Source organism: Dendroctonus ponderosae, unplaced genomic scaffold (assembly GCF_020466585.1).
Source record: "Dendroctonus ponderosae isolate FM_Combo_2020 unplaced genomic scaffold, Dpon_F_20191213v2 Dpon_F_20191213_3, whole genome shotgun sequence".
Classification (NCBI taxonomy): Eukaryota; Metazoa; Arthropoda; class Insecta; order Coleoptera; family Curculionidae; genus Dendroctonus; species Dendroctonus ponderosae.
The window spans coordinates 9,817,861-9,845,422 of NW_026018508.1; the positions used below are offsets into that span (position 1 = coordinate 9,817,861).

Here is a 27,562-nt window from a genome sequence, read left to right on the forward strand (position 1 = left end):
TATTTTTGCTCTTATGGGTAAATGAGCATGCTGAATATATGTATAGCAATGATATGTCGCTAATTTCTTTGTTATACAACTCTCTAGTAGGATATAGTTTGCCCTTTCTGTAAATTATTCTTAAAATATAATTTTGAACAACTTTTAATGGTCTTAAATTAGATTCATAAGCTCTACCCCATATTATAAGGCCATATCTAAGCAATGATTCTACTAACGATTTGTATACTTGTATGAGTAGTTTTCTGTCCAAAAAATCTCGAAGAACATAGAACTTATGAATGAGTCCTCGAACTTTGCCTGTCAAATAGTGTACATGTTCTATCCATTTCAAATTTTGGTCCACTATGATTCCTAGATATTTTACCTTTGACACAGCCTTAATTTCAAGGTCTGGGTTTATTTGGCTAACCAGGCTAAAATGTGCCCTATTAGCTTTTGTTATACTGAACGGGATAAAATGGGTTTTCGTGACATTTAGTGATAATTTATGTGAATCTAGCCATTGTTTTACCACATCCATCCCGTCTATTGCCTTCCTTCTAACCTCATCCCACGAAACCCCTAAAAAGATCAATGCTGTATCATCAGCATAGAATACAATCGTGCCATTCATGTTTAACCCCAGCAGAGAATTAATATAGGTTATAAACAAAATGGGCCCCGAAATTGTTCCCTGTGGAATGCCCATCTTAATGTTTAGTGAAGAACTTATTTGGTTATTGACTTTAACATATTCTTCTCTGTTACTTAAATAACTCTGAAAAATCTCGATCCCCTGACCTCTTACACCATATTGTCTCAAAGAACTAATCAATTGATCATGAGGAACAGTGTCAAAGGCCTTTGAGAGGTCCAGGAAAATAGCCAAGCATTTTCTGCTTTCATTCAGGTTATTAATAATCTTAGATGTCAGGCTGTACATGGCATCAGCCGTACTGCAATTCTCAACAGACCCAAATTGTTTGTCCGACAGGATTTTAAACGTTTTAAAAAAGTTGACCAGTCTGTCCTTTAAACACTTTTCTAACAGGTTTGCAAAGTTATTAATTAAACTAATTGGTCTATAATTTTCTACAAAGCCAACATTCATAAATCAATTATATTGTAAATGTTTGTGTAGTGCAATGTCCTTACTAGTAGATAGATAACGTGATCTTCTCAGGCATAGTAAGTATAAAATAAACCTCAACAAATCAAGGAAAGCAATAAGGATAGGTAATCTGCCTAGTTATACAAAGAAGTTAATGTAATAATATAAGAAAGAAGTTACTTACAGACGAATATTATCATTGATCTACTACATCTGTCTGACTTTAAACTTAATAATAAATTAAAAAGTCAAATAAAATAAAATAAAACATTTTCAAAAGTCAGGATCCAAACTTCTTTTATTACAAAGTAGGTATAGATATTAACAGGAGGCAAACAGACCAGTAATAAAACGGAGCACAAAAGACAAAACAAGTAAATACTGGTGTTTTAGCAGAGATTAGTAGACCAGTACTAATCTAAGATGGTATCAATGTATGATATACTACTGATGGTATCAAGTCCTGGGCGATATACTAAAAAAGAAGCTAATAGGAAAGTTCCAAATTAAAGTAAGCAGCATTCAAGTTTCTAAGCTGCACATGTTAAGAATTAAAGAAGTAATTGAAACAGTGCAAGAATATGTACCTACCTAGATACTACAGTGACTGTATAAAACACAGTCACTGTATGACTCAAGTCCAAGTTTTAATTTGAAATGATTTGCTATGATATAAAACATTTTGGGATTAAATTTGAAACCTGCTTTAAAGATGAGTTTTTTCTATATAAAATGCTTCTCGTTAAGAATTAAAACAGCGGAATCGAGATAAAATTCAGTAGGTACGTGATAAGATTTGTTCTGCGCAATGGAAATGTAGTTCAGCTTTACGTTTTCAGTCTTGTTTGTTCCTCGTTATAAATTCAACGTTTTTTTTAAAGCAAGTCTATAATAGACCTACATGTAACTATTACTATTACGGAGTAATGTTCCAGGTATTAAAACATAAATATTAGCACATTATTTCGCTATATTCAATAAAAACATACACAATATGTATGTTTTAAAATAAATAAAAATGTAGGTATTATAATAATTTGGTGGCGTTATATTGATGACGTATTCTCCATTTACAGTCATGGCGAAAAAAAATTTGATGAATTTTTATCTTAACTGAATAATAAAGAACCGACAATTAAATTCACTATCGAAACAGAACAAAATCACCAAATCCTTTCTCTCGATATACTGATTCAGAAAAATTTAGACAATTTCGAAATCTTGGTCTATAGAAAACATACTCATACTAACCGATATTTGAATTTCAACTGAAATCACCCGATAATGGTTAAAAAAGCTATCGTAAAAAGTCTATATGATAGAGCAAAAATAATTTGTAGTCAATCTAATTTTTCAAAAGACAAACCATTCATAAGAGAAATTTTTTTTATGGAAAAATGTTTTAACGAAATTGAAATCTCGCAAGCAACACAAAATCAAAATATACCTATTACAAACCTTTTCATTCCATTTATTCCAGAACTTTCAGATCAAATTAAACGAGTGGGTAAAAATTTTAATACTAGGACTATCTTCAAAACTTAAAATACAATTAGAAGCAAACTTTCAGTAACAAAACCTCATGACGAAATTGAAAATACAAAAAATGTAATTTATAAAATTCCTAGGCAATAAATTTTATACAGGAGAAACCTCAAGACCATTACACAAAAGACTCAACATGCATTTGATAATTGCAATTGATAATGGAATAATTCTACAATTTTAACAAAAGAACAATCTACAAAAACACGTAAAATTAAAGAAAGCGCACTAATTTTACTAAATCAAAATAATTGTGTTGCGTCATGTTCATTTAATTTAAGTTATACATGGTTACCTATGCTAAAGTCTGAAGTAGACCCGACAAACATACACCCCAATTAAATTTACACCAAAATTATTAATTAATTAAATTAAAATTACCTTTATTAATTTAAACAATGAGATTAAGTCATAGTCACATAACTGACAATTTACTCAGACGAATTATCAGAGTGAATTTTCATATACTGTATTATCCTACTATTGTTACACAATTTATTGACACACATACAACATAATAGGTTCATTTAGGTTCTTTTGATAACGACAGCAGAAAATAGCTATCGAAATGTCAAGGTAATTTTTCAAATTAATTTCTTTACTAATTCAAATTTTCTCTTACATCTTGAGCCTAAGTGTGTCGCAGGATACCCTCTAAGTGATAGTTCTTGATTACTTTTTGATAAATAAATCGTTCTTATTGCGAAATAGGAGCACTATTTATTTATCAATCTGTAATAAAAGACGTGAGAAAATTCTGTCTTTTTTAAAGACAAAAATTTTTGGGGCGAAATACCCAACAAAAAGTTTGTCAAAAAAATAAAAACATATACAATAATTATATTATAATGATGATCTGTCACGTTTATCTTCTATTTTACGATGTAACTGATGTCAACTCTTAAGACTTCAATGCGTATCGTATAATTTCAGCAATTTGCTGTATTTGAGTAAACTTGCTGAAGTTTTTAAGCAGGGTTTCTTTAGATGCTAATTCCGAAATACATTTATTACAAGTGGCGTTTTATGGAGCAAATAATATATCMGGCTATATTGTATAATGAATTAATAATAATAAGAATAATATAATAACTAAAAATGAGATTTTAGTATTTTCGGGTAATATCACGGAATCGTCGAGTTGTATTGCTGGAGATCGTGCTTAACAAATCTGAAAAATATTCCCTGTCATCTTTATCTTAGCTGGAACCTTTCGGCCACTTCAAATATTGTAAAACACAAATGAGTTTTCAATTATTTTTAACCTGAACAGCATTAGGAATTACTTGCTTACTCCGCACAACACTAAAAAGATTTCCCAAAGCAATCTTGTGAAAATCGACCAGGCTAAACAAATTTATATCCATTTTCCACCAACAAAAGTTTTGGTATGTCTAAAATCGATTTTGTAGAAATTCAAATTTCGGTTTAACAAGGCTTCCATAATTTCTTAATGCCAATTTCCAATACATTAATAATTTCTATAAAACTAGTGAGCAATTCAATAGCATTTGAAGATTTTTCATTGTTTAGTTTGCTTAACGCCCGGAGCGTTTATGCACAGGAGATCTTGAAGTCATTAAATAAATCCACTCCTCACAGGCTTCAATAAACCAAACTGTTGTTAAATACTCTGGTTTAATCTGTTCAGATATTCTGTTTGATATTGTCTTAGGGTCAGCCCTTTAAAGGAACAACATTCAGATTTAATAACTGAAAAATACACCAGCTTACAGACCAATAATATTTTATTCTTCTTCTTCATCAGCTTAGATTTGTCCACTGCTGAACATAAGCCTCCCCTAGTTTCTTCCACCCTCTCCTATCTTGTGCGTCCTACATCCAGTTGGTCCTGATGCGTTTTATGTCGTCAGCCCATCTAGTCGGTCGTCCCTACTTCTTAGCCCGATGTTTTGAGATGCAGCATTTAGTTGTTGAAGCATAATTCTGGGGTGGTCAATACGATGTGTTATGAAAACTATGTCATCTGCGAATCTTAAATGTGTGAGGTTTTTGCCATATATGTTGATGCCAAGTCCATCAAAGTCTACAGATTTAAACATATATTCGAGCAGACTTTTAAAGAGTTTTGGCGAGATGGTGTCTCCTTGTCGGACGCCTTTATCGATTTTAAATGTGCTTGTACCCTCAAATATTTTATTACCTACTAGCAATTACTATTTTATTGCTCGTACACTAGACCAACTGTTCAGTGTGATTAATTCATTATGCGAACAGAAATATAATATTGTCCAAACGTCGGTACTTAATGGCAAGATTATCATAACTCATTTAGTCTAAACGCAGATACGATATCCTATAAAAGTCAGCCAAAAAAATAACTTTCGCCTCAAAATGACGATTCTAGTCACGTGGAGTCCTTAACCAATAGAAGAGGATTAACACCATTGTCGCCACTGTGATGTATATAGTCACTGTAGCAGATACTAATTATGAGAGAAATAGGAAGCAGAACTAATGTAGAGGCTGAAGTGATTATACAATGTCTAATAAATGGCATTCAGGATGACTTACCAAATAAAGTTCTCTATACGCTGCTAGAAATTTTAGTGAGTTTAAGAAAAAAGTGAAGCTATACGAACGAATAAAAACTACTAAAATAGTAACTGCGTTGCGAGAGAAAATGAAATTTCAAGAGAAGCAGTAATACACCAAAACTGAAAGGAAGAGGCCGCACAAAATGAGCTCGTCCTATAATCGTGGCGATAAAGGACATACGTCTGATAATTGCCTTAACAAAGAGAAAGAAATAAAATGTTTTGCCTATAATTAATTTGGGCATATATCTAATCTAGCACTCCTCCGGAAAAAAATTAAACCGTATAAATGTAAATGTTGTCGCAATAAGTCTAAAGAACGCTGTGAAATAAACCTCTAAGAATGTACAATTACGTAAATGTTAGATACAAACGGCGATATCAGCCTTATTCATTTAGATGTGTTTTAAAACGATTTTCCCAAATTCTCTAAGTAAAGAGTTTATTTTTCTAAGGGGAATTGGACAAAATCGAATAGAAACTATGGAAGAGTTTGATGCGAAGGTTAAAATCAAGGATGAAGAGGTCAGTTTAAGATTCCATGTGATACCAACTAGCGCATCTAGTTTAAAAGCTATTATCGGAAGAGATGTATTGTCACAAGTTGATGTTAGCATTACGAGTGAGAAAATTGTAATTTACAGAAGAGAAAAGTAATCGTTTTTAATGCAAATTAAATTAGAAGATAAACCACATAAAGGAGCGAAGAACGACGAAAGCGAAGTGGAAGTGGGATCGCAGGAACTGATCGTGCAAGCCAGTACGAAGAAGTTTCAAAAGGTTAAAGCTGGATCTAATCCAGACGTTTAAAAGGATCAAGAGCAAGAAAGTACTTGATTTTCTTCAATATACAGTGCGAATGTTTAGTGCGAGAGAGTCCATTATTTCCGTTGGTGGTTGAACTTAAATGTGCGCACTTTGTGCATCAACAACTTGTATATGAAACTATTTTTCGAAAGTTCAACACCAACGGAAATAATGGACTCTCTCGCACTAAAAAACCACCCTGTATAATATTTGCTTCAAATGGAAGATAGTGGAGATGAAGCGGCTAACGAAAAAACGCTGAGGAAGAGTAGAGGCCAGGAGCAAAAATTAAAAAGAAAAGGTGGGAAGAAAAACGCCCAGTTATTAATTGTCTTACAACGATAAAGTAAACGAAGAGGGACAAGAGGACAAGAAAGTTCAAGCTGTCCAAGGAACCTGCAGCTGAAAAATAGCGTAAAAAGAAGAAAGGAGCTAAGGGCAAGGATGAAAAAGATGCTAAAACAAAAAAGGCCCGCCAAACTGAAAGAAGATCAGGAGAGACAACGACGTGCTAGAATGAGAAGCAAAGATCATTTAATTAGGGGGGTGTCAGGTGACGAAACCATTAGAAGATTTAGTGGAAATCGAAACTAAATAAGAGGGGAAGATAAGAAACAGATTGGAAAAGTTTAAGAGAATAACAACACAAGATGTAAAGATGGATGTAGGTACCTAATGGCAGTTAGGAGGAAGTAAAGCAATTGATCAACAGCTGTGATTCATTTCAAAAATACTATTCGACTTAAAACATGCAAAAACCGAACCATAATTTATAGCAATATTGGTGATCATGCGATGGCGATAGAGACTTCAAAATATTTTTGTCCTCACTGTCGATATTTTTTTTTTCGTTATATGTATTACTTCTTGAGGATTAGTTTCCTAAGCATATCAGATGTTTGCACTCTTTTTATTTTGGTAGAAGTGAACGTTGAATGAATAACGTAATCCAATTAAACGAACGTGATCGCGGTTGAATAACTCTTCTCAGGGATTTTTGTTTAATTTCAAATTTAATACTCGTTTCTAATAATCTAGAACAATTTGCTAGCTTCAGCGACACAAGTTTAGGGTACCCGATATACATTTCACCGAATAGTGCAAGTTTGTCATGGTAATTAATCGCACGAATATGAAGTGTAATGCTGTACCATCTGAGTTTGTCATAACATTATTTTGAGAATAGTACTCATATTTTTATCAGCTTTGTAGGCTTTTACAAAGCTGTTTTACCCAAATTCGATAGGTAGCTAGCTGAAAGCCCAAACTAACGCCCCGGGTGGCTTAAATGTACCTATTTTGTTGCATTTGAGAGCTTGCATCCTACAAACATTGATATAAAAAGTCAAAAAATCAGTTTGTTTAAATGGCTCGTACCAACTTTTTTGGTTGTGGTTGAAAATCTCACAGGACCAAGACAATTGGTGGGTGCCATTTAAAAAAACTGAGTTTTTTTGCATTTTTAATGATAAATTAACTTGAATTACATTTGAATTTGGCGGTTTAATCACCAATCCGCATCGCTGGCGGCGCGACTGAATGCGGTTTGCCGAAATCACGAGAGTTGCCAATCTAAATAGTTTGATAATCTGTGGTTCCAGGGCTTTTATTTTCACGTGAGCACTGTCAGGGCATTTGTGTATTGCCGATTGCCTAAAATCAGTGAGAGCAAATTCACCTGGTCTAGACTAGGCGAGTGAAAATTCACATATGTGAGAAGCTTATTATCATGGGCAAATACAGAACGGACTGAATCAAGAGTTTGACAATCTGTGATACAGAAATAGGTTGCGAATATCAAATTTGCTTCTCACCGATTTTAGGCAATCGGCACTACAAAACTTTGCCGGGAGTGATCACGCAAACTCATGAAAAAAAGCCCCAGAGACAAGTACCTTTCTCTGTGACAGACGTTCTTTCCATGGTATTTTTTTTTTCTAAAAACATCTATAAAAACGATACAAGTAATACAAGGTAGGATATTGCGTCGATTTGCGTGACGTCGTGTAGGACTCTCTGCGTGTCGTGATTTTTTCCTGTCTGCTAAATGTGATTAAGGGCCGGTTGCGCAAAAGCAAGTTCGACGATGGTTCAGCTGCATGATACAATGAATACAAAGTACGATATTAATCGGTGGAAAACTCGAGTTTCTTGCGCACATGACGTCACTGGTTATCACTTTGGTAAAGTGAACAGTTGATCCCATTTAAAATGCATGTAACCTAGACCAATTTTCACTGAATTCAAAACGCAATAGTTCAAAAATGGAAAGTTATATGAGGATATGGTTTGCAGCATTGTATAGCTCAATGCTTTGAAAATCGCGCTTGGGACCTGATTTGGGCTTATTGGGAAGAAATATACCCTAAATAATTCTTTACAAAATCTCTGATTTTCAGCGTTTTAGCGTGCTGTGTTGCCAGTGTCATTTAAGAAATCGGGTTGAGCCAAACGAAATAATGAATTAATTGTATCACAATAAATGAATGCATTCATTGTATAAACTACAATGAATTGATTGTATCATACAATGAATTCATTGCATCATGGGGTCAATGCGTTTGGGCATGTTTGGGAATTTTGTAGCCAAAACTGAGTATTTTGCGTTTGGTAGTTGGAAGTGTACTCTAGATTGTTTGCTACTTTTAAGTGTCGGTTCAGAAATATAAAAAATGCAATCTGCAGTCATTTCATTTGTATTAAAATTTACATATCATCCGCGGCACCACAGACCGCATATTCCGTCGTAAATAATAGGAAAGTAACATTGGGTCATTGTTTGAACTTCCGTCTCTTGAATCGTAATGTACTATTTCTGCAAGGATACATTTTCAGCTAACGCTATACATTATTGCACAACTGGCAACTGTGCTAGTTTACAAAATAAATACATTTTTGTTACTTTTAAATTTGAAGTCTAAAATCTGCTGCAAAGCATCTTGTAATTATAAGGAAGATTTATAAAAAAATAATTAAATGTGACAAAGACTAAATAAGCTATATTTAATCACATTTAGCAGACAGGGAAAAAACACTCCCGCCAGTGATTTCCACTGACGTCACACAAATCGACGCAAGATCATACCTTGTATTCATTGTATCATGGGTACAACCATAGAGTAAGTAAATTTGAGTTTATTTTACTTTCTCTATGGGTACAACCAAATATTTTCGGTGAACCACGTTGACCGCTGAACTTGGATTGTGCAACCGGCTCTTAAAGCCCGTGCCCCATGCAGGCGTTTATACCTTTGAATATAAAACTAACTAACTAATAAGTTAGTTTTATATTCAAAGGTTTATACGATGGTACGAAAGTGTTTCTATTGGTTGGAGATCTGTCAATTCGTCCGTCGTCGTACCAATGAAATAAATTGGACTTGCCAATTATAGAAAAATTATTTCTAAATTCATAACGCATCTGATGACGTCACGCAAGAGTGTGACGACGCCATTGAAATCCTTTAAATTTCGTGTAATAATAAGTGATGATTTAATTCATCAGTTCTTTGAAGTAAAATTTGAATAAACTAACAATGGCAAATAACTTTTTTATTTAATTTCTATTTATTTGGTTTATAGCTCGATGAGTCCTGTCGGCCAAGGAATTTATCAAAGGAAGGGGAAGTTGACATTTAAGGTCATTATATCCTGTAGTTTTCGTGCTGTTGGGAGACAATAACTTGTAAATCTGAAGTTGTAATTTCCTTTGTAAATCCATCGCGCGTTCTAAAAATAAACTGTTTATCTGGATCATCGGAATCGAAACACGTTAAAAATTTGGATGAGACAAGTAAAGACAAAGAAAATGCCGCTGGCGCAGACGACCATCCGACAGTGATTTGGCAGATAGTTTAGCGTTTTCCAAAACATGCTCAATTTGTGGAAGCAGTAGCTTATATTTGTTCATACCGATAGTCAGAAAAACTAAATCGAAAACATGAAGGTAACTGTGACAACTTTAACGGATTTCATTTTTGTGTTGGACGTGTCAGAGGAATTGGAGTTGGAAAACTTCAAAGCTTTTTGCGAAATTGAATCGGGATTTCCTGCCTCGGAAATCGTGATTGCTTTCAATGGAATGCCCTTAATGGATAACAAGAAGTCGCTGAAGGACCTTGGGATACGTGACGGGGATGCAGTTATTTTGCAGCACATGCTTTCCGGATCTCAAACTAACATTGATCAAAACTCCTCCGGTAACAACTTTGGACTCGCCTCAAATCATCTAGTTATATCTTGACTTATTTACAGTTTCAAGTTTTGACTTCAGCAACATTCAAGTTCCTAACAGTATGCGAAACAGAAACACCGAAGATGACCCTGTTTTGATAAGGGACATGTTTTTGGCTAATCCAGATCAGCTTGCTTTGTTGAAGCAAAACAATCCGCGCCTAGCCGATGCCTTGCTCAGTGGAAACATTGGTAATTTACTATTAAGCAATTGAATTGGTCAAGTGTATGACGCAAGCAAATAATTCCTCTAGATACATTTGCGTCTGTATTAAAAGATCAAGTAACAGCAAGGCAGGAAAGAGAACAACAAAGACTGAGAATGGCGAATGCTGATCCCTTTGATACCGAAGCTCAAAGACTTATAGCTGAAGAAATTAGACAAAAAAATATTGAAGCTAACATGGAAGCAGCCATGGAATATAATCCTGAGTCCTTTGGCACTGTCGTTATGCTATATATTAACTGCCATGTTAACGGGTTTCCAGTAAAAGCTTTTATTGACTCAGGTATTTCAAATCGGGTCTAAATATGCCTGAGATTGCGATGGATAATTCTTCGTTTCAGGTGCTCAAACCACAATAATGTCCAGCAGATGTGCGGAACGATGCAACATAATGAGGTTGGTAGACACAAGATGGGCAGGCATAGCCAAAGGTGTTGGAGTACAAAGGATTATTGGCAGAATTCATATGGTGCAGATTCAGATTGAAAATGTTTATCTGACCACTAGTTTTTCAGTACTAGAAGAGCAACCAATGGATATGTTGTTGGGTAATACTACAAGTTTCTATAAAAGCGAGTTTAAATATTAGATTTCTCATACAAGTCGAGCAAAATGAACAATTCGCAGGTTAAACTTTGGTTTGTTCTACCAAAAAGTAAGTGGATGTTCTTTTATCCAGGTCTTGATATGCTCAAACGGCATCAATGTTGTATCGATCTGCACGCGAATGTACTGAGAATTGGAACCACCAGCACTGAAACTCCATTTTTATCCGAAAGCGATCTCCCAGACTGTGCAAGACTGAGTACTATATCCGATGAAGATGTGATACAAAAATCGCGAAAAGAGGTAGAAGATAACGATTTGCAAACTGCGCTGAATAACAGCAGACAAGGTAGGTCCTTTGTTATAACCGGAGCATTTTGAATTCGGTTAAAAACAAGCCCATGCACGAAATTTGTCGCAAAACATTTTGCTGCTTTATTGTAGAATACCTGCTGGGTTCAATTGCTCAATTGTTCGTAAGGTAATTAGATATACTATTGTAGAGAAAAGAAGAAACACTGCAGACAGTTCTAGAAGGCATGAGGGGAACAAACAAAGCAGATCTCAAAAACATTCCGGCAAAAACTTTAACTAAATCCCCATGTTTCATTTCATGAATAATAAACTGTTTAGCATTCACTCTTGAGTAATTTGTGTAAAAAGATTTACTTGTAGATAGCTGAGATATTTTGCTACTAGAATTCCAAAATTTTTAGGTGCGCCTAGAGGCACTTCAAGTAGTAGTAGTTCCTCCACCACTGTTCCAGTTCCAGAGAACACGACTCAAACAGACCGAATATTGCCTAGTGATTCATTCACACAAAGCGACGTCGACGGGTTAGTAGCTTTAGGATTTACAAAGCAGCAAGTGTTCTTCGAACTTCGCAGATTTAACGGAGACAAGACGCAAGCGACTGCCGCCCTTTTTGCAAAATCTCTAGTTTTTTAATAGGTTAGTAATCTTTTTTCATGGATGTATTGTGAATTTCGTAAGTGTACTTTTTGTATTGTCAGATTTTTCATTTAGTTTGGAATAAGTTACAAGAGTGATTCAACTAGTGTGAGGATAAAAGCGGGCTTTTTATATTTAGCCAAATCGTCGGCAGTCCATTTGCAATATGACTCAGGGATGTGAAATCTGAATATTGAGATTTCCTGGTCATTTAGCCTAATACACTCTATTACGTGGGGTTGGTTGTATCTTATATTTACAGCAATAAAAGCAATTTGTTTTACCACTAAAGTATTTTTTTCAAATGCGCTGGAATCAAATCGGTTTGGGTTTCTTCAAACTACCAAACACTTCAGACGGGACATCTTTCTGCTCCAAACGCGGTTCAGGCTCGTCCTCGTCCTCATCCTCATCTATATCAATCTCGTCCGGATTGACTACCTTATCCTTTTTATCTCCCTGGGTTTCACCTCTAACGAACATTATATTGCCTGGCCTTTGTCCAAGTCCAGGAGCGCCTGAAAACAAACGTGTTGCAAATATCCCACCAAGAGTTGAAATAACTGTTGCCTTACTATTGGCCATTTCGGCTGCTTTGGCTTCCAAAAGACGCATTCCATCCTTTTCTCCTGGCGCCAAATCCGCAGTTGTTCCCGTAACTGAACCAGCAGATGTAAACATTTGAGCAGACATCATATTCACCTGAATAAGAAACGAGTGTGTAATTCGGTTAATTTCGCGTCTGTAGCTTTGTCATTACCTGGGTATTGTACATGGCCTGGACACTTCTCTTGATTCGCAACATTTCCCTCATTGTGTCTTCATTTCCATGCCTGACCTCAAATTCCTTCCAAGTCTGCCAGAATTCGATAGTGACTCTTGGGTCGCATATTTGACTGCAATGCGAATAAATTGCTCTTGCTCTGGAATGAACAAGAAAATCAGACATACTCCAAAAGGAACCGGAAAGCGCCGAGTTACATACCTATCGATTTCTCCTAGTTTTGTCTCCATATCTGCAAATCTCAAGCACATTTGTCTGGTGTCTTTCTCAGGCAATGACTCTATGGCCTTCTCATAGATTTGCCTCGTTTTCGGAATGCCGTAGATCTCCGCAGCTCTTTTAATGTAGATATTGAATACCTCAAACATATCAGTTTCTGGCACTGCTTTCGTGGCTCTTTCATATACAGCCATGGCATGTCTGGCCATGCCGTGCTCCTCCTCAAGCTTGGCATAGAGCAAATACAAATGCTTGGCAAATTGGGGCGGGCAGTTTTCCAGGCATTGTTCAAACAAGTCTCTTGCCCTCTCAATCTTGGACCCGCCATATCTTTTCAAGAATTTGGATAAATATGTGTTCCAAATGTCGTAGACATTTGGCCATTTGAACAAGGAAATTCCCTTTTCATAAGCTCTGAAAGCTTCCTCGAAATAGTTGTTCTCTTCTAGGAACACTCCATAGTTGATTATGATCTGTGGAGTGGCAATTTTCAAATCAAGAATTCGATCGTACACTGCTTTGCACGACTTAAAAGTCCCAAAGCTCTCTTCTAGGTCCGCATACATTGACCACACTTTCAGGGATTTGTATAATCTAGATTGTACAGTTTCAGATTCGTCATGATATGCTACTTTTCTTGATGGAAGAACAGTGGCGCGATACATCAGCTTTAGGGCTTCTTCATAGTTTTCATTCCTGACAATTAGTTAATGAAGAAATATTATTCTCGACTTTATAAGTTAAGAAATAATAATTTACCTTATTTCCATTTCCGCCCATTCGCACCAAACAGAAGCCAAATCCTCGACTTTGGTATATGGAACTTCAGTGGCCTTTTCAAAAATAATCCTGGCGTCGTCCACTTGTCCGTTTTTCTCGTAAAATTTCGCAAATTCCACCCAGAGCGAATGCAGTTTGCCTACGGCCAGTTTCGGCTGCACTGTTTGAACTGCTTCCGTGTAAGTGTTAATGATTTCATGAGGTTTTCCTGCAAACATAATTTAGGCGATCAGTAAGCGATATTTTTGAGCGGACATTCTCTTTACCTTCATACAATTGGACTCTTTTATGCCACTCCTGGACATTATGTGGGTTCTGCCTCAACAGCACGGAATTTAACAGCAACAACCGTCTTTCCATTAAATCCTCAAATCGGGCTAGTCTCAATTCCAACTCAATGTTATCATTATCTGAAGGCTCAGTTATCTTAGACACTTCTTCCATTCTTCTACTCAGACTCAACTCCTCGAACTGGGCATAAGCATCAAAAACTTGGGTAAAATCGCGTACGGTGGTCACAGTTTGTACTGCTTCCTCATAAACATCCCTTGCTCGATCAAACAGGCCACTTCTCACGTAATAATTAGCTAGGGAGTTCCATAGATGACCGAGTTGATCTGTATACCTTCTCAAACCACCTGAAAATGTTAAGAGTTATTTATTTAAATTGAATTAGATATAAGAAATAAAAATACACATACTATTGCAACAGGATACGCTAAACATGCGACTGTTTTGCACTGTGCAGTATGTAAACGACATTTTGTTTAAAGATAGTTTGGATTTTATAAACGAAAACATAACAATTCCTTAATCTTGATTATTTCATTCTTCAATAAGTATGCATCACAGTTTTATCAGACGTTCGGAATTAAGCGATATTCAACTAACAGTAGTGATACCCAATGCCTTCGCAGGTTTAGGTATCATTTGAAATGTTGATTTCAAAGAAATTGGATAAAAATAGACACTTACCTCGAATAATTGCATCAACATTTAGTGACACCACTTTACCTGGATTATTAGATATCAGTTCACACAACTCATTCCACAATTGATGCTTCGATTTGCCATTCTGCGATACAAAATTTTCATCATTTACTACCTTAGCCAGTACAACGGCTGCTTCATCCAACCTTCCAGCCCCGGTCACGTACTCTACATATTCCTCAGCGTTTTCAGGGAACAGTTTCAAATATCTCCTGAACACTCTCACAGCAGTCTCCGGGATGTCATGTTTCTTTACAAACAGCAAATACAGAGGCCAAATGCGGTGATGCTGGGTGACTGGCAAAGCTCTTAAGGCTCTATCGAAGACCTTCCTTGTTCGAGTGATTTTATTCTGGTCGGTTAGAAACGTACAGTAGTCCATCCAGATTCGGGGCATTTTGTGCATGAACACCAGCGATCTTTCAAAAGCGTTATTCACTTCCTCGTATCCAGGATCAGTGATACATCTGTTTTTAACTTGCTGTCGTCTGATTCTTAAATAGTTGTACCAGAGCTTGTAGGAGCCAGGAAGCTCCTTCAGGGCTCGTTCATAGATTAAGTTCACTCCATAGTTGGGGGCTTTCTTTTTGTGGTCTATGTACCGCAACCAGTGCTTAACTGAGTAAGGATTTCTAAGTATTTCTTCTTCGTAGGGCAGGTCCTCTTCGGACTGAAAACAAATTGGTTTAGTACTTTAACTGCTTTTAGCTGGAAAAGGAAAGTAATTAGATCGTGGATATGCTTACAAATATAATTTCCGCCGGCTGACTGTTTGCAGTGCTTAAAGCCATCACTCAGAGAGTTCTCTTTTCGGAAAACCAGGAAAACCCAAATTGTTTACCAGTTGACGTTTTCTTTCAAGCGCTAGGAGTGAAAATGGGTTAAGTCCGCACACACCCACTCGTGGAAAACCATTGACCTATAAGCGAATAAATGTTGAACGCTCTACGGCAGAGTTGCTGGAATAAAACTGTCTAATTCCGTACAAAACCTCCAATAATATTTAGGTATTTTCAATAATTTAAATATAAATTTTCGCGCATTTTTTAAATTATATTTAATAAAATAAGTGAAATATTTAGTAAGAAAGAAAATATTTTGTTTATTAGAACTAATTCATTCGACAACGCTGTACAGTTTCTGATCGGAAATTGAATCAATAATTGACAGAAGTGGAGAAAATCACTTAACCACACTTAATCTGAGAAAAATCACTTCACAAATTAGTAATCAAATCTTGAGTTTTCTGGGTAAAAATGACTCCAATCGAACCCCAGCATGTTTTAACTAAACTAGCCAACTATTTAAATGCACCAATTGGCAAGATAACCAAGAAAGATAATGTAAGAAACTCATCAACTTCTAAAAATGTTTTTTTTTATATTAAAATGGGTACAATTAACAGAAAAACATGTATGCAGAGCAAATTTTCTCGAAACTGATTGTTACTGTTTGACCATTAATCGTCTCATTTCAATCCATATGCATTTAATTAACGTAAGGCTTGATAGATCTGGGGTGGATATCTGAAGTAATTAATTTTATTGCAATATTTTCCCAGCTGTACACGCGAGTCAATAATAACCAATCGACAACAGGGATAATCAATATAGTTTTTTCATTATTGAAAGAGTCAAACTCCCATTTAGGTGTAGTGGATGCACTGAATGAGGCTCAGATTCACCAATGGCTCGAATATGCTTTAGTTTATGTGGCCAATGCTAGCAACAGCTCTAACGTACAGCTAGTTTTAAAGGTACACACCATGCCCAACCGTTGAAACTCAGAGAATTAAAGCAAAACATTTGTAGGAATTAAACACCATCTTAGCCACGAAAACGTATTTAGTGGGCACGCAATTGACCATCGCTGATGTGTTTCTGTATTATCTCCTGCTGAATATCATGGTAAGCTTGCACTGATGAATTGGCTACGAAATAGTTGTTAATTCAAATTTTTCTAATTGGGATTTCAGAATAATCTCTCTAATTTAGATAAGGAAACGTACTTGAATGTGTCCAGATGGTTCGATAATATTCAACAGGACCGCAAGTTAAGCCAAAAAAACAAATTGGTCGACTTTAGTACCATCTATTTGGCAAACTTTGTGCCTGCCAGACATTAAATAATTTATTCGAATTTATTACTTCATTTAACTAAAACACTTATCTAGAAATATCTCTATATTACAATAGATAATTATTGTACAATAATATTTTACATAATTCAAATGATTCCAATCACGTAAAGTATAGGTACCAACATCAAATAATATAACTATTAAAGAAGCCAACAGAAAAAAAACCAGAAACGCGATGTAAGCTAATGGATCTCATAAGCTAATATTTACCAACGCAATCACTCGTTGATGTTTATTTAAGATTTTTTTATCACAAGGTAAAAATAAAACCGATTAATCCAAGTGAATCCTTGTCAGTCTCCAATCTTGCAATGCTTAAAGTGAAGTGTTAGATTTGGTATTAACGAACTAAGTCTAAACCTATTACAGTTAATACCTTTATAATGGTAACTGTTTTCAGCGGATGTCCATACAGTATAATAATGTACTTTTTAAAATGGAAATCCTGTTCTCAGTATTTGCACTGATCATATATGTACTTCAAACAAAATCTCTTTGAATTGACATATAAAATCCAATTATTTACTCCATGATGTACTTAAAATATATTTGCGCACAGAATACTATTCAATAAATACATTGCTAATTGCTGAAAAATATACAGTCACTCTCCCAATAATTTAGTTTAAAAAAGTTCTAACGATTAAAAATAATGGTTTTCTCAATCATAGGAAAGTCGAACTCTGATATTTAACAGGGCCAGACAACACAAAACATTCATATTAGTTAATTCCATCATCTTTCAGTCGACTTTGACTACACTGTAGATCTTTCGTATAAACCAGAAGCAGGCAAAGAAGCCTATCGTGCCAGTCAGCAAGTTGAACATAAACACCATAATGAGAGTGTACCCGAAGTAGAGGAAAGCTGAAGCTGCATCTTCGATTTGCAGTTTTGTGGAGAAATAATGACAACAGTACAAGAACAAGTAGATCGATGTGAAGCCTGAAGTTAAATACGAGCGCCACCACCAATGATAGTCTTCAGCGCACAGATGGAAATAGCACAGGAGCACTGTGGTTTCGGCACAAGTGATAACTAGTATGATAAACACCAGGAATAAAAATCCAAACATGTAGTACATCTGAGATGACCATATCGAGTTGAGAATGAAGAAAAGCTGGATAAAAATGCAACCAAATGGCAGCACTCCGCCCATGACTATTCCTGGCAGTGGTTGAGTGTAAACGGACTGATCGGGTATCAGTCTTGGAATCTGATTGGTGCGCACTGGATGCTCTATTGCCCTTTTCCTGAAACCCACAAAGGCCCCTACAAATGTCAAGGGCACCGAAACCAGCCACCAAAGCGCCAATAATCCCACCAGAGTACTGAAGGGAATCGCAGCCGAGCTGCCCTTTGCCCATAGCACCAAGTTCATGATGAAGAAAAGCCCAAATACGATACCGGGCGCTAACATTGATGTCAGTAAAACATTCGATTTCCATTTCTCTCCACCGAAACTTTTGTAAATTCGAGCCGAAACATAGCCGGCAGGCGATCCAAGCAGCACATACAGAACCATGGAGCAAGTCATCAGGGCGCCACGATTTGCCGGGCTCAAAAATCCCAAACAAGCAAAGGCCAGTGTAACGAGAGCCATACAAAAGACTTGAATGCCGGATCCCAAAAGAACTGAGAGAAGCATTCCTTTGCGCGGAGGTCGGAAGACATCGCCGTGGACAAGCTTCCAGCCAAACTCTTCCTGAAAATAATTAAGAATTTGAAGAAAAACTGATGGAATTAGTTTGCGTGAAGTGAGTTTGCTTGTAGACCGTGCTGCGCCGCTACTCGTTAATTATTTAGTCTAAAAATACAAAAATATATACTTACTTGAGCATCTTCGCCGTTATCTATTTGATTGTATCGGGCAATATCCTTGTACAAAGTCCTTAAAAGGATCATAGCAACCATTCCAGACAGGAATAAAACAATTACCAGCGAATTTAAAATGCTGAACCACTGTATTTTGGTGTAGGGCATCGCTTCCAAAATATAATCCCAACGGGAAGACCATTTCACTGAATTGTTCTGGATAAATGTGACCGAATACGTGTAGGTTATTTCAAACTTTTCATTATTTCCTAGGGGTTTATCAGGAAAACGCAGGGGTGGTAAATTGTTGATGGGGTTGTTGCATGAACCGCTAAGAAAAAAAAAACAATTAATTTTGCGCTCTTAGTGCGAATGATTAGCATTACTCACTCTCTATAATTAATGCTCCTGGGCACCACTTTAACAGAGATAATTCTACCTCCATTGCTTCCAAACTTCACACCCCAGTCCTCCTTAACACCCGAATGATAGGTAATAGTCAAATCGACATGGTTATAAATGTAATAAGTATCAGGTTCTTCGTTTTCAGGCACACAACTGCCTAGTTTTTTATTACCTGACTTGCAACCCATCGGAAAGCCAGGGCTGCAATAAAGTCTACTCTCTTCCCTATAGAAGCAGGTAGTCAATGGCATGTTATCAACAATCCAATGATGTTTATAATTTAAACTAATTCCCTTCCTTAGAGTGGCCAAACGCATGTTGTCGTCTTTCTTGCTTCCATCGTACGTTTTCTTGCACACCTCAGTACAAGTGACATTTTTCATGAATTCGATGTTATAAGGCGATGCTCTGATTCTTTCACCAAACACCACTTGGCCCAAATTTTCTACTGGCGCCTTTGAATCATCATCCGTCACACAGAAATCGAAATAATTGTATTCATAGGGGATTACTGATTCTTCGGTATTTAATCTGTTAACAAATAGCTTCACTTCGGACTGAAAAGAAGTGTTATAGTATAGAAACGGTATCCTGTAATTATTCAATTATTTATTGAATCATTTGTTTAAGCCGGATTTTTATGTATAAATATTTCGAGCTGTTTCTGAGACATAAGGCTTCCATTGCCTGAACATGTTTGCTTCTTTCTCCTTAGCTATTGAGGATTTCTGATGAAATGTAACTGGTCAAAGAGTCAAGCTATCGAAAAGGTCATTACGACTGATTCCGTATTTTCAAGCATTTTGCCGATATAAAGTTTTATCTTTTTCAGGAGCTTCGAATGTAGAGAAACCCTGCTATAATCGAGAATTTTTTTAAACCAACATTTTGTATCTTAAATGCACTTTGTTAGTTCATTTGCAACAAGAAAAAAATTTCGGACCGGTGAAATGGTAGTTTTATAATTTTCAGAGCACGACAAATCAGAGCAATGGACAAGAGCGATTTGCTGGAATGTACAGGTACTAAAAGGCACCGAGAAACAAGAAACACCGCTAATAAATCTCTGATGTTTTCCGGGAAAAAATACATCAAAATCTAAAGAGTTTTAGTGTTGTTAGAGGTTGTCGGGGCTGCTTCAATCTATCAGCGATCTTAAAAGCTTCATTTACTTACTTTGCACGTTGGTTGTTCATCATCCTTCTTGCAATAATTCACAGGAGCCAACCCTGGCAAATAGAAACATTGCACACAGAAGAAATTTGCAAATATTAGCCCGATGATGGTACTTCGCTTCGTCATGGTTCTCTCCACGTTTATAGGTCTACATGCACGAAACTACTTTGGAAAAGGGTACCCTATACAGAAAAATTTATGTTTGCCAACACGTCTTTTTGGATACGTCACCTTGTGTCTCAGATAAGTATTATCGATAGTACAAAATAATATTTCGCAATTAAAATAACCACAGCCTACACTTGAATGTTCGGGTTTCTGATAATTGATTTATTTACAAGGGTAATTAATGGAATTCACAGATTTAGTTCAAAAAAAATCCCGGACCATTATTGTTTGACTGACTGCTAAAATATTCAATAGGTTTGTCAAAACTGACAAGAAAACTGCCAAATGGTCACTGTCAGTTAAGTAAAAAATAATAATGGCATTGTTTACATTATTTTTGGTTTTTTATACGGGTAATCATAAACTTTAGATGGCATTCTAAGTTGCGACTTGAAATAGCCAAATTAAAGTCCGGTTACGAGTTTCCTAATTTGCACATTACATTATTCTACTTCATAGTGCTGCAAATTAAATTTTGTCTCGCATGACGTCACTCACGAGGTGTCATTTAAAAGTACATCCATTCAGCGAGAATCTTCATGAGATGGAAGCAAATAAGAACTCATTGGTTAAGTCCGTAATAAATTAGGAAAATACAGATTTGATAAAACTAACCTGCGAATACCATACATTTAATTCCACATAAAAAGCGCTCGTTAATAATAATTTAAGAAAATATTGGCCACTAATAATCAACCACTCGCATGACTTACATAATTAGTCTGAGCAATTTCTTCTGGCTTTTTCACACACATTTGTAAATTCTATAGGAACTCGGGTGCGGCCCTTGGAATTACCCTAAAACTCCGGAAAACGAAGTTGCAGTCACCGAAATGCTGTCAAAAACCACGATCAGTTTTATTTAATTGCCATTTTAAGAAAACATTTTTTATTATTCCATTTTCCCTTGATGTCCAACGGATTTCTTATCTCTTTTACTATTGAGTAAGAAATTGTTTGTCAATTGCAGAATGGATTTATTGGACTCAATTATGAGTTCAATGGACAAGCCGCCCTCGCTCAGTGAAAAAGAGCGAACACTTATCAAGAGTAAGTCCATTAACTTACAGCACGGGTTAAATTTAACTGATTTAAATGAATATATGCGTCATGTAAAGTTGGGACTTAGCCCTTAGATATTAGGGGTTGATACTGCCAGTGCGTTTTATTTTTTTTCGGATTTAGCGACGATTTTGAAGCTTTTCTAGACGGCAAAGCAGACGGATTTACTGCGAAATTTAGGCTTTTGTATTTATTTGTTTGGCTGGCTAGTTATAAGATTTATTTATACTAATATGATATTTTGGTTATTGCAGTGCAAAAGGATGTAATCGAAAAGAAGCAAAACGAAGAAAAAGAGCGCCTGAAGAGATTCAAGGAACGTGTTGAAGCGAAACTGACCAGTCATTTTAAAAACCCCAAAAACATAATGCTAAAATTCGACCCAATGGATCAAATACAGCGCAGCATTGTGTGAGGCTCAGTTACAAATTCACTTAGTTTTTGCAGAACATTAACAATGAAATTTCCAGTCATGAAGCTGCAGAGACTCATAACTTACTGTCCTATGCCTTTGGCACTGATGGAGTAGACAGATACATTAGGGTATACAGTAGAGATAATCCCCCCTGTGAGGATGAATTAGCTGCCCGAAGACGAGGCGAGCCATGGAATGAGGAAGTTCGACAGCAACTTCTCAAAAACGTAAGAAAACCTTTACAAATTTATTCAAGTTAACAATGTGCAATGGCTAGCGAGAACGAGAAAGACTGGAAGCAATGGAGCCGATAAAAAAGCCAAAGAAATTGGTCCCAAATACAAATTACAAAGATAAGTACGCTCATCTCATTGGTCAGGATGCTGCACTCAAAGCTGCTAAGAAAACTGAGAGCAATAAGTCCTATGGCTTTGGTAAATGTCCTCAATGTCTGTCTAATTTTTACTACAATTAGATTTTTCCAGTACCCAGTGAGAATAAGCGAGATGTGCGATCAATCGAACAAACCATGGCAGATATTAAAGCAAAACGGCTTAAACTGAATGCAGACCGAGATGAAGTCAAGTGATTAGGTGTTTAAAGTAAAGACTTTTAGTGTTTAGTTTTAAGTTGTGACATACAACATGTGGAATGTTTTATGATTTAGTTTGAGGATTGATTAAAAAACTGCATGCCAATCGATTTTTTTGTTGTCCTACTTTTTTGAATGTTTAATTCGTTGCGAATGCGCCAGAAAAGATCAATGCAACGAAAATTTACAGCATTGCCACGCTTATGAACTTTACAAGCTTTGATTTATATCGGCTTTGTTCAGTTTTAGTTTTTTTTAGAAACATTTGTTGGGTTGGACGACGATAGAAGCTATACAATTCTTTTTAATTTAGATTTCGCAACATTTCGCAATTACAATTTGGCAATGTAGGAAGATTTTTCTGGTTGCTATCTTTAGCAATAATCTTCTGGTTAATCTTAATAATCATATCTGATCACGATGTATTTTAGTGAAGTCGAATATCAGTAATAATTAAGAGAGAATCTACCGGCCACATATCTACTGTAATGCTCACTAATTCTTTGGTTCTGTACTAAATAATAAATTAGGTCGATTAGTAAGCACAGTAAGTTTATGATTGTTTAGCCAAACTTCCGCTGCTGTTGAGTAAGTATTTGAAAATGGATTGGACACCGAAAAAAGCAGATTTCACACGAGAGGAAATCAAGTTGTTTGAATCCAATGCAGTAAATGGTGCAATAAGGCATTATAGTTTGGAAGAAATTATAAGCAATAGTGAAAAGTTTCCTATCAAGTTTCCCGTGGATTCTGGAAGACTGGCAACATTATTAAAGAAGGTAATATATTGTTTTCGTCATGATATACAAGGTGGTTTCGATGTTCCGATTGTTTATGAATCATCCTGTATGTAGTGAAACCTTAGTAAAAGAAGTGAACTAGTCAATCAAAGATGATCGAGGTTTTTTCGTTTAAATGTCGTAAGACCGCCACTATACAGGGTGTTGAATACGCGCTATGTTGCAATTTGTAAAGTTCCGTTTAAAGAAGCGAGTTCTTGCTGGTTAAAAATTTGGGTTTGCGTAATTTTTTTTTGCTGAACGCAAGTTTATTGAAAATACCACTAAAGGAATAATAGCCCATGCTTTACCTGGAACAAAAACCGTATAAAACTCATACCCATTGTTTCGTCCATAAAACATCAATGTTTTCATAAATCTTCATTAATATCAAAATGTTTTTGGATTAACTCCAAACCGCTTTACATAGGATGTTTCTGAAGAACTCACCAAAAACATCAATTCAGTATATCCATTTATTCACGAGACAGTATTGGGGTTGTATGTGAAATTCATAATCTTCAAACGAACTTATGGAACCCTCATCGAGAAACAGTTCTATGAATTCATGACTCTGAATGAATTCGTTGACCGATTGCTGAAGAAACGGGCAGTAATGTTTATGGGGAAAAATGATAAATACATATTGCTTGATGGAGAAAGAGGTGCAAGTAAATGGGAAACTATCGGTTGGTTGCTACTCTGACAAATGAAAATCAACATCTGCAATTCACGAGAGACATTTTGCAGGTACAACCGAAGAAAAAGCTCCACTAACTCTGGAAAAATGTTTGAGTTATGACGAGATTAAACTATCAGCTTTTTTGTATGTGAGTTCTTATACGCATTTCGTGAATAAAGGCGACAGAAAAAATAAAGCGGTATATCTGCAGAATAGAGCTTTGGTTGAAAAAACCGGAATAATCGCTGGTATGATTGGGCCTCGGCTCAAAAAACAAGGAGTTATGGATTTTCAAGAGATGGTAATCACCGAAAAACAGAACAAGGTAAATAATTATCCTTTCAGGGCGTTGAATTTAAATTTGAGTTGTAAATAAGACGGGATTTAATTAGTCTTTTATTAACGCGCTTAAAAATCACCATTCACCATATTATCTAGATAACAATCCATTAAATTACCTAAAATTATTGATTAAATACTTTTTAGCGCTTGGTAATTCTTACATCACTTCTATTACTTTAGCATTATTTATTTACTATATCAATATGATTTTCGTTAATTTCGAATAATTGCGTCACTGCTCGTGTCTCTTACTGTGCGATAACAACTAATCTATAAATCGATAAAAATCTCGCTGCTGGGAAGTAATCTGGTACGTAAACTCAATCAAAAAATGTGTTTTAATTAGCAGATAATATTTTTTCTGTAAGTTAAAATTTCAAATTTTATTGATTTTTTTGGCTCGAAATGAATTTATAAAGAGGTAAATGGATTTCACTAAATTTATATTTTAAGTCAACAATTATAATAATAATAATTTTATATTAATAATACATTTTATTGTATTACTACTGTTTTATCCATTCTTGAAGAAGCTATCAAGAGGACATTGTAATAACTGTAAAGGCCTAAATATATAGAGACAGTATTCCAAGATGAAAGAAGAGCTTGAAATTACATTTATTTAAAAATCGGAAAAAAAACAGACACTGTTATGTTTATTAAACCCTATCATTTTATTTAGAAGTCTACTACAGTTTATCAATAATTTTTTTTCGCTTTCAGAAATCAAATGGCTATGGAAACGTAGGTTCAATCCATACACTCTTCGCTAATTTCTTCGAAGGGGAAAGTCTCCTCTACAGTGAAGCGGTTCAAAGAAGGTATGAATGTCGATTAATCTATATGGGAAGCTTTTCATTTTCTAACATATATTTTTAAGTAGATTATAAAAAGTTAAGGGGCTTGTTAATTTTTAAAATTTATATTATTTTTGTCACATCGGTCGTTTTAAAGATACATATTATGATAAGCATAACATAGATTAACCCAAACTAATTCAAACTGACTTAAACTAAACAACCGAAATCAAAATTACCCAAACTGTACCTAATATTTAAATTTTTAAAAATATTTTCACCTGGCCACATTATTGAAAAAAAGCCGGTTAAATAGTAAGAAACATCATTGAATTATTAAGTTGAGACGAAATTCTATTTTATTTTTATTGCATTTACAAATTTTTATTAAAATTTAGTACAAAACGTATATAAGGCCAGCAAACACAAATCAAATCAAAATTTTTTTTAACTGCAGGAGCGTTTTAAACTTTTATAATATTTTTGATCCAAGAAACCAATTGAATCGTTCCGGGGTTAAAATCAATACGCGGGTAAAAATGTCAGTAAAAAAAACAAGTTTTTGTTTTTTACAAGTTAGTTGGTATAAGGAAACCGTAAACCATTAAGTTGTGAAACAACGCAACAAAATAAATTGAACTTTTGTAATTTTTAATATTTATCAATGAACATTCACTCAAACAACATTTCCTTTGAAAGATTTTTAAAATTTAATAAATCCCTACCTTCCACTATTTGCATTTAAAAAAATAGCTTTTTAGAACTTATTCGTGTTCATAAAAATATTCAAATCTAGTTTTTTGTCATAGCAAGAAAAACTAATGCTACACTAAACAGTTGGTTGCGCAATATTGAAACTAAATAAACAAAGAAATAAGACAATAAATAACCAAAATGTATGTTTATAGAAAGTCGGGGGCTGAAACCGACCGATTTGTCGATATCAAAACCCCAAAAGGGGCAATATTCGATAATCATATTTACCGCAAAAGATTGACCATAGTGTTTGATTGCCTTTTGATTGAAGCCAACCAAAGAGCTTTGGAAGCGGGCAAAATGGCGTACATTCACTTAGTCGGTTTAGGTTTAGGCGTCTGGAAAACTTCCGACCATCAAGAAAAAGTTTTTATGGACTGCTTTAGCAATCGTATCAAGTTTGTATTGAATTTTACAAAATTTATCTACTTGATTTATGTTGGGAAATAACGAATTTTAGAACCCTATCGAAACAGTTGTCTTCTGTGAGCGACATTTGCTTTTCGTACTTCAAAGAAGCATCCTGCGGTGATTTAGTCCATGGAAACACAATTCCAATAGAAAATCATCCCAAGAAGGGCATTAAAATCCATATATTTAACAGACAACCGCACGAAGCACTAAACGATGAAGGTAGTAAAAAGTAAACTTTTTCTTCTGCTTCTAAACTGTTTTTTTTTTGGGTTTAGGCAAATTGTTGGTAGTTTCGTACGCTTGGGATGGAAACGCTTATCCAGGCAACGAATATTGGAACGGGCAACTTGGAAGCAGTGGAGATTCGGCAGCTGCATCTTCCACACAGGTCACAGAACTGCATAATCCTCAAATTAACCCCCTGGTTTGTGCAGACAATTTGAGGATAGTTTCTGTGAAAGGAAAACTATTGCGGTTGGAACGGTATCTCGAAAAGAAACGGAATTTGAAAAGAAAGCGTGAAGAGCTTCTTGAAGATGACTAAAGAAGATGCTGGAGCGCTTTACTTATTAATGATGAATTTAATCAAAATATTGTTTGTATTCTTAATGTAATTAACCAGTAGGTGATTAATTTGCACTAAGAAAATTAAATACTACTTAGATGACAACAAATATATGTTAAGATATATATATGAATTTTCAAGATTAAATAATTGTATGTATAGCTGGAAAATGGGATTAGATAATTAATCATCACATTGTTCAGTTGAGAATAAATTGCAGGAACAGTTTATTTTTGCAGTTAAAAATTGTATGGGAGTTAAGTTGCATAATAAACTATTTTGTAACTTAAGACAATATGCTGTTTTATTTGCTCAAGTATTAAAAAATATTTCAACGGGTTAAAACTTCTTGGTCCTGCTGGATGAAGAGCACCAGGTAAGTTAATACGGTCGAGGAAATCTAAAATAGCGCATCTTAAAAGTTGCCATTTTTGCAATTTAAAAAAAAATAATTTGAACTAACCGAGCCCATTACGCTGAAACTTATGTCAAAATATCCATTTGCCGTGAAGAATAATTTTTGATGCAGAAACTGCAATGAATTCGCTGCGATCTGGAAGAAGAACTGAAGATATTTAATAAATGCAGTTCTGAGTAAAGGTTCTTGTATTCATTATTAACATTTTTGAACAATTTTTTGCGCAAATTTTTGATTACAAATCATTCAGTTTATAAGTGCTTTCAGACCATCAACTTTTTAAAATTTTATTTAATTATTTTT

The 27,562-nt window shown here is 35.3% G+C and overlaps 6 protein-coding genes across 12 annotated transcripts; 4 read left to right on the forward strand and 2 right to left on the reverse strand.

Moving 5' to 3' along the window:
* The first annotated feature begins 9,610 nt into the window (after positions 1–9,610).
* On the forward strand, positions 9,611–12,246 carry LOC109535770 (protein DDI1 homolog 2). 4 transcript variants are annotated; one of them, XM_048664682.1, is made up of 7 exons: positions 9,611–10,202; positions 10,258–10,428; positions 10,491–10,745; positions 10,804–11,010; positions 11,142–11,357; positions 11,725–11,960; positions 12,023–12,246. In XM_048664682.1, exons 1-6 carry the CDS (start codon positions 9,944–9,946, stop codon positions 11,955–11,957), a joined length of 1,341 nt encoding a protein of 446 aa, XP_048520639.1. In that variant the 5' UTR covers positions 9,611–9,943; the 3' UTR covers positions 11,958–11,960; positions 12,023–12,246. The 4 variants fall into 4 exon arrangements, with proteins under 4 accessions (XP_048520639.1, XP_048520640.1, XP_019757316.1 ...); XM_048664683.1 differs by having other exon boundaries at positions 12,036–12,246; XM_019901757.2 differs by having other exon boundaries at positions 11,725–12,246.
* On the reverse strand, positions 12,190–15,635 carry LOC109535769 (pre-mRNA-splicing factor syf1 homolog). Its single transcript, XM_019901756.2, has 8 exons — positions 15,480–15,635; positions 14,719–15,403; positions 14,010–14,381; positions 13,723–13,951; positions 12,946–13,659; positions 12,721–12,883; positions 12,536–12,662; positions 12,190–12,478 (listed from the first exon to the last, which is right to left on the reverse strand). Exons 1-8 carry the CDS (start codon positions 15,522–15,524, stop codon positions 12,276–12,278), a joined length of 2,538 nt encoding a protein of 845 aa, XP_019757315.1. The 5' UTR covers positions 15,525–15,635; the 3' UTR covers positions 12,190–12,275.
* A 263-nt stretch (positions 15,636–15,898) lies between these two features.
* LOC109535757 (eukaryotic translation elongation factor 1 epsilon-1) lies at positions 15,899–16,872 on the forward strand. Of its 2 annotated transcripts, XM_048664555.1 has the most exons (5): positions 15,915–16,076; positions 16,139–16,230; positions 16,295–16,489; positions 16,545–16,640; positions 16,709–16,872. In XM_048664555.1, exons 2-5 carry the CDS (start codon positions 16,216–16,218, stop codon positions 16,856–16,858), a joined length of 456 nt encoding a protein of 151 aa, XP_048520512.1. In that variant the 5' UTR covers positions 15,915–16,076; positions 16,139–16,215; the 3' UTR covers positions 16,859–16,872. The 2 variants fall into 2 exon arrangements, with proteins under 2 accessions (XP_019757295.1, XP_048520512.1); XM_019901736.2 differs by lacking the exon at positions 16,139–16,230 and having other exon boundaries at positions 15,899–16,076.
* Positions 16,873–16,903: 31 nt separating this feature from the next.
* LOC109535754 (transmembrane 9 superfamily member 2) lies at positions 16,904–20,716 on the reverse strand. 2 transcript variants are annotated; one of them, XM_019901731.2, is made up of 5 exons: positions 20,501–20,716; positions 20,270–20,431; positions 19,079–19,650; positions 18,707–19,019; positions 16,904–18,578 (listed from the first exon to the last, which is right to left on the reverse strand). In XM_019901731.2, the coding sequence occupies exons 2-5, from the start codon at positions 20,393–20,395 to the stop codon at positions 17,616–17,618; spliced, it is 1,974 nt and encodes a 657-aa protein (XP_019757290.1). In that variant the 5' UTR covers positions 20,396–20,431; positions 20,501–20,716; the 3' UTR covers positions 16,904–17,615. The 2 variants fall into 2 exon arrangements, with proteins under 2 accessions (XP_019757290.1, XP_019757289.1); XM_019901730.2 differs by having other exon boundaries at positions 20,270–20,451.
* A 453-nt stretch (positions 20,717–21,169) lies between these two features.
* Positions 21,170–22,612, forward strand: LOC109535756 (sperm-associated antigen 7). Its single transcript, XM_019901734.2, has 5 exons — positions 21,170–21,487; positions 21,754–21,910; positions 21,970–22,141; positions 22,192–22,348; positions 22,400–22,612. The coding sequence occupies exons 1-5, from the start codon at positions 21,409–21,411 to the stop codon at positions 22,501–22,503; spliced, it is 669 nt and encodes a 222-aa protein (XP_019757293.1). The 5' UTR covers positions 21,170–21,408; the 3' UTR covers positions 22,504–22,612.
* A 285-nt stretch (positions 22,613–22,897) lies between these two features.
* LOC109535755 lies at positions 22,898–27,136 on the forward strand. 2 transcript variants are annotated; one of them, XM_019901733.2, is made up of 8 exons: positions 22,898–23,285; positions 23,716–23,974; positions 24,036–24,115; positions 24,179–24,292; positions 25,033–25,130; positions 26,015–26,260; positions 26,323–26,495; positions 26,552–27,136. In XM_019901733.2, exons 1-8 carry the CDS (start codon positions 23,109–23,111, stop codon positions 26,818–26,820), a joined length of 1,416 nt encoding a protein of 471 aa, XP_019757292.1. In that variant the 5' UTR covers positions 22,898–23,108; the 3' UTR covers positions 26,821–27,136. The 2 variants fall into 2 exon arrangements, with proteins under 2 accessions (XP_019757292.1, XP_019757291.1); XM_019901732.2 differs by having other exon boundaries at positions 24,036–24,292.
* The last annotated feature ends 426 nt before the right edge of the window (positions 27,137–27,562 follow it).

What these genes read in the sequence shown, in the direction of transcription:
- LOC109535770 (XM_019901757.2), top strand. Translation starts at nt 9,944, where the DNA reads ATGAAGGTAACTGTGACAACTTTAACGGATTTCATTTTTGTGTTGGAC. An exon ending in ACCAATGGATATGTTGTTGG is followed by an intron (nt 11,011 to 11,141) that starts GTAATACTACAA and finishes TCTTTTATCCAG; the next exon opens with GTCTTGATATGCTCAAACGG. An exon ending in GCTGAATAACAGCAGACAAG is followed by an intron (nt 11,358 to 11,724) that starts GTAGGTCCTTTG and finishes CAAAATTTTTAG; the next exon opens with GTGCGCCTAGAGGCACTTCA.
- LOC109535769 (XM_019901756.2), bottom strand. Translation starts at nt 15,524, where the DNA reads ATGGCTTTAAGCACTGCAAACAGTCAGCCGGCGGAAATTATATTT. An exon ending in TGGGCGGAAATGGAAATAAG is followed by an intron (nt 13,660 to 13,722) that starts GTAAATTATTAT and finishes ACTAATTGTCAG; the next exon opens with GAATGAAAACTATGAAGAAG. An exon ending in AAACTAGGAGAAATCGATAG is followed by an intron (nt 12,884 to 12,945) that starts GTATGTAACTCG and finishes TGTTCATTCCAG; the next exon opens with AGCAAGAGCAATTTATTCGC.
- LOC109535757 (XM_019901736.2), top strand. Translation starts at nt 15,990, where the DNA reads ATGACTCCAATCGAACCCCAGCATGTTTTAACTAAACTAGCCAACTAT. An exon ending in AGATAACCAAGAAAGATAAT is followed by an intron (nt 16,077 to 16,294) that starts GTAAGAAACTCA and finishes ATATTTTCCCAG; the next exon opens with CTGTACACGCGAGTCAATAA. An exon ending in ACGTACAGCTAGTTTTAAAG is followed by an intron (nt 16,490 to 16,544) that starts GTACACACCATG and finishes AAACATTTGTAG; the next exon opens with GAATTAAACACCATCTTAGC.
- LOC109535754 (XM_019901731.2), bottom strand. Translation starts at nt 20,395, where the DNA reads ATGACGAAGCGAAGTACCATCATCGGGCTAATATTTGCAAATTTCTTC. An exon ending in AGGAGCATTAATTATAGAGA is followed by an intron (nt 19,020 to 19,078) that starts GTGAGTAATGCT and finishes TTTTTTTCTTAG; the next exon opens with CGGTTCATGCAACAACCCCA. An exon ending in ATAACGGCGAAGATGCTCAA is followed by an intron (nt 18,579 to 18,706) that starts GTAAGTATATAT and finishes AATTATTTTCAG; the next exon opens with GAAGAGTTTGGCTGGAAGCT.
- LOC109535756 (XM_019901734.2), top strand. Translation starts at nt 21,409, where the DNA reads ATGGATTTATTGGACTCAATTATGAGTTCAATGGACAAGCCGCCCTCG. An exon ending in AGAGCGAACACTTATCAAGA is followed by an intron (nt 21,488 to 21,753) that starts GTAAGTCCATTA and finishes TGGTTATTGCAG; the next exon opens with TGCAAAAGGATGTAATCGAA. An exon ending in CAAATACAGCGCAGCATTGT is followed by an intron (nt 21,911 to 21,969) that starts GTGAGGCTCAGT and finishes TGAAATTTCCAG; the next exon opens with TCATGAAGCTGCAGAGACTC.
- LOC109535755 (XM_019901732.2), top strand. Translation starts at nt 23,109, where the DNA reads ATGGATTGGACACCGAAAAAAGCAGATTTCACACGAGAGGAAATCAAG. An exon ending in AGTGAAGCGGTTCAAAGAAG is followed by an intron (nt 25,131 to 26,014) that starts GTATGAATGTCG and finishes GTATGTTTATAG; the next exon opens with AAAGTCGGGGGCTGAAACCG. An exon ending in CGAAGCACTAAACGATGAAG is followed by an intron (nt 26,496 to 26,551) that starts GTAGTAAAAAGT and finishes TTTTGGGTTTAG; the next exon opens with GCAAATTGTTGGTAGTTTCG.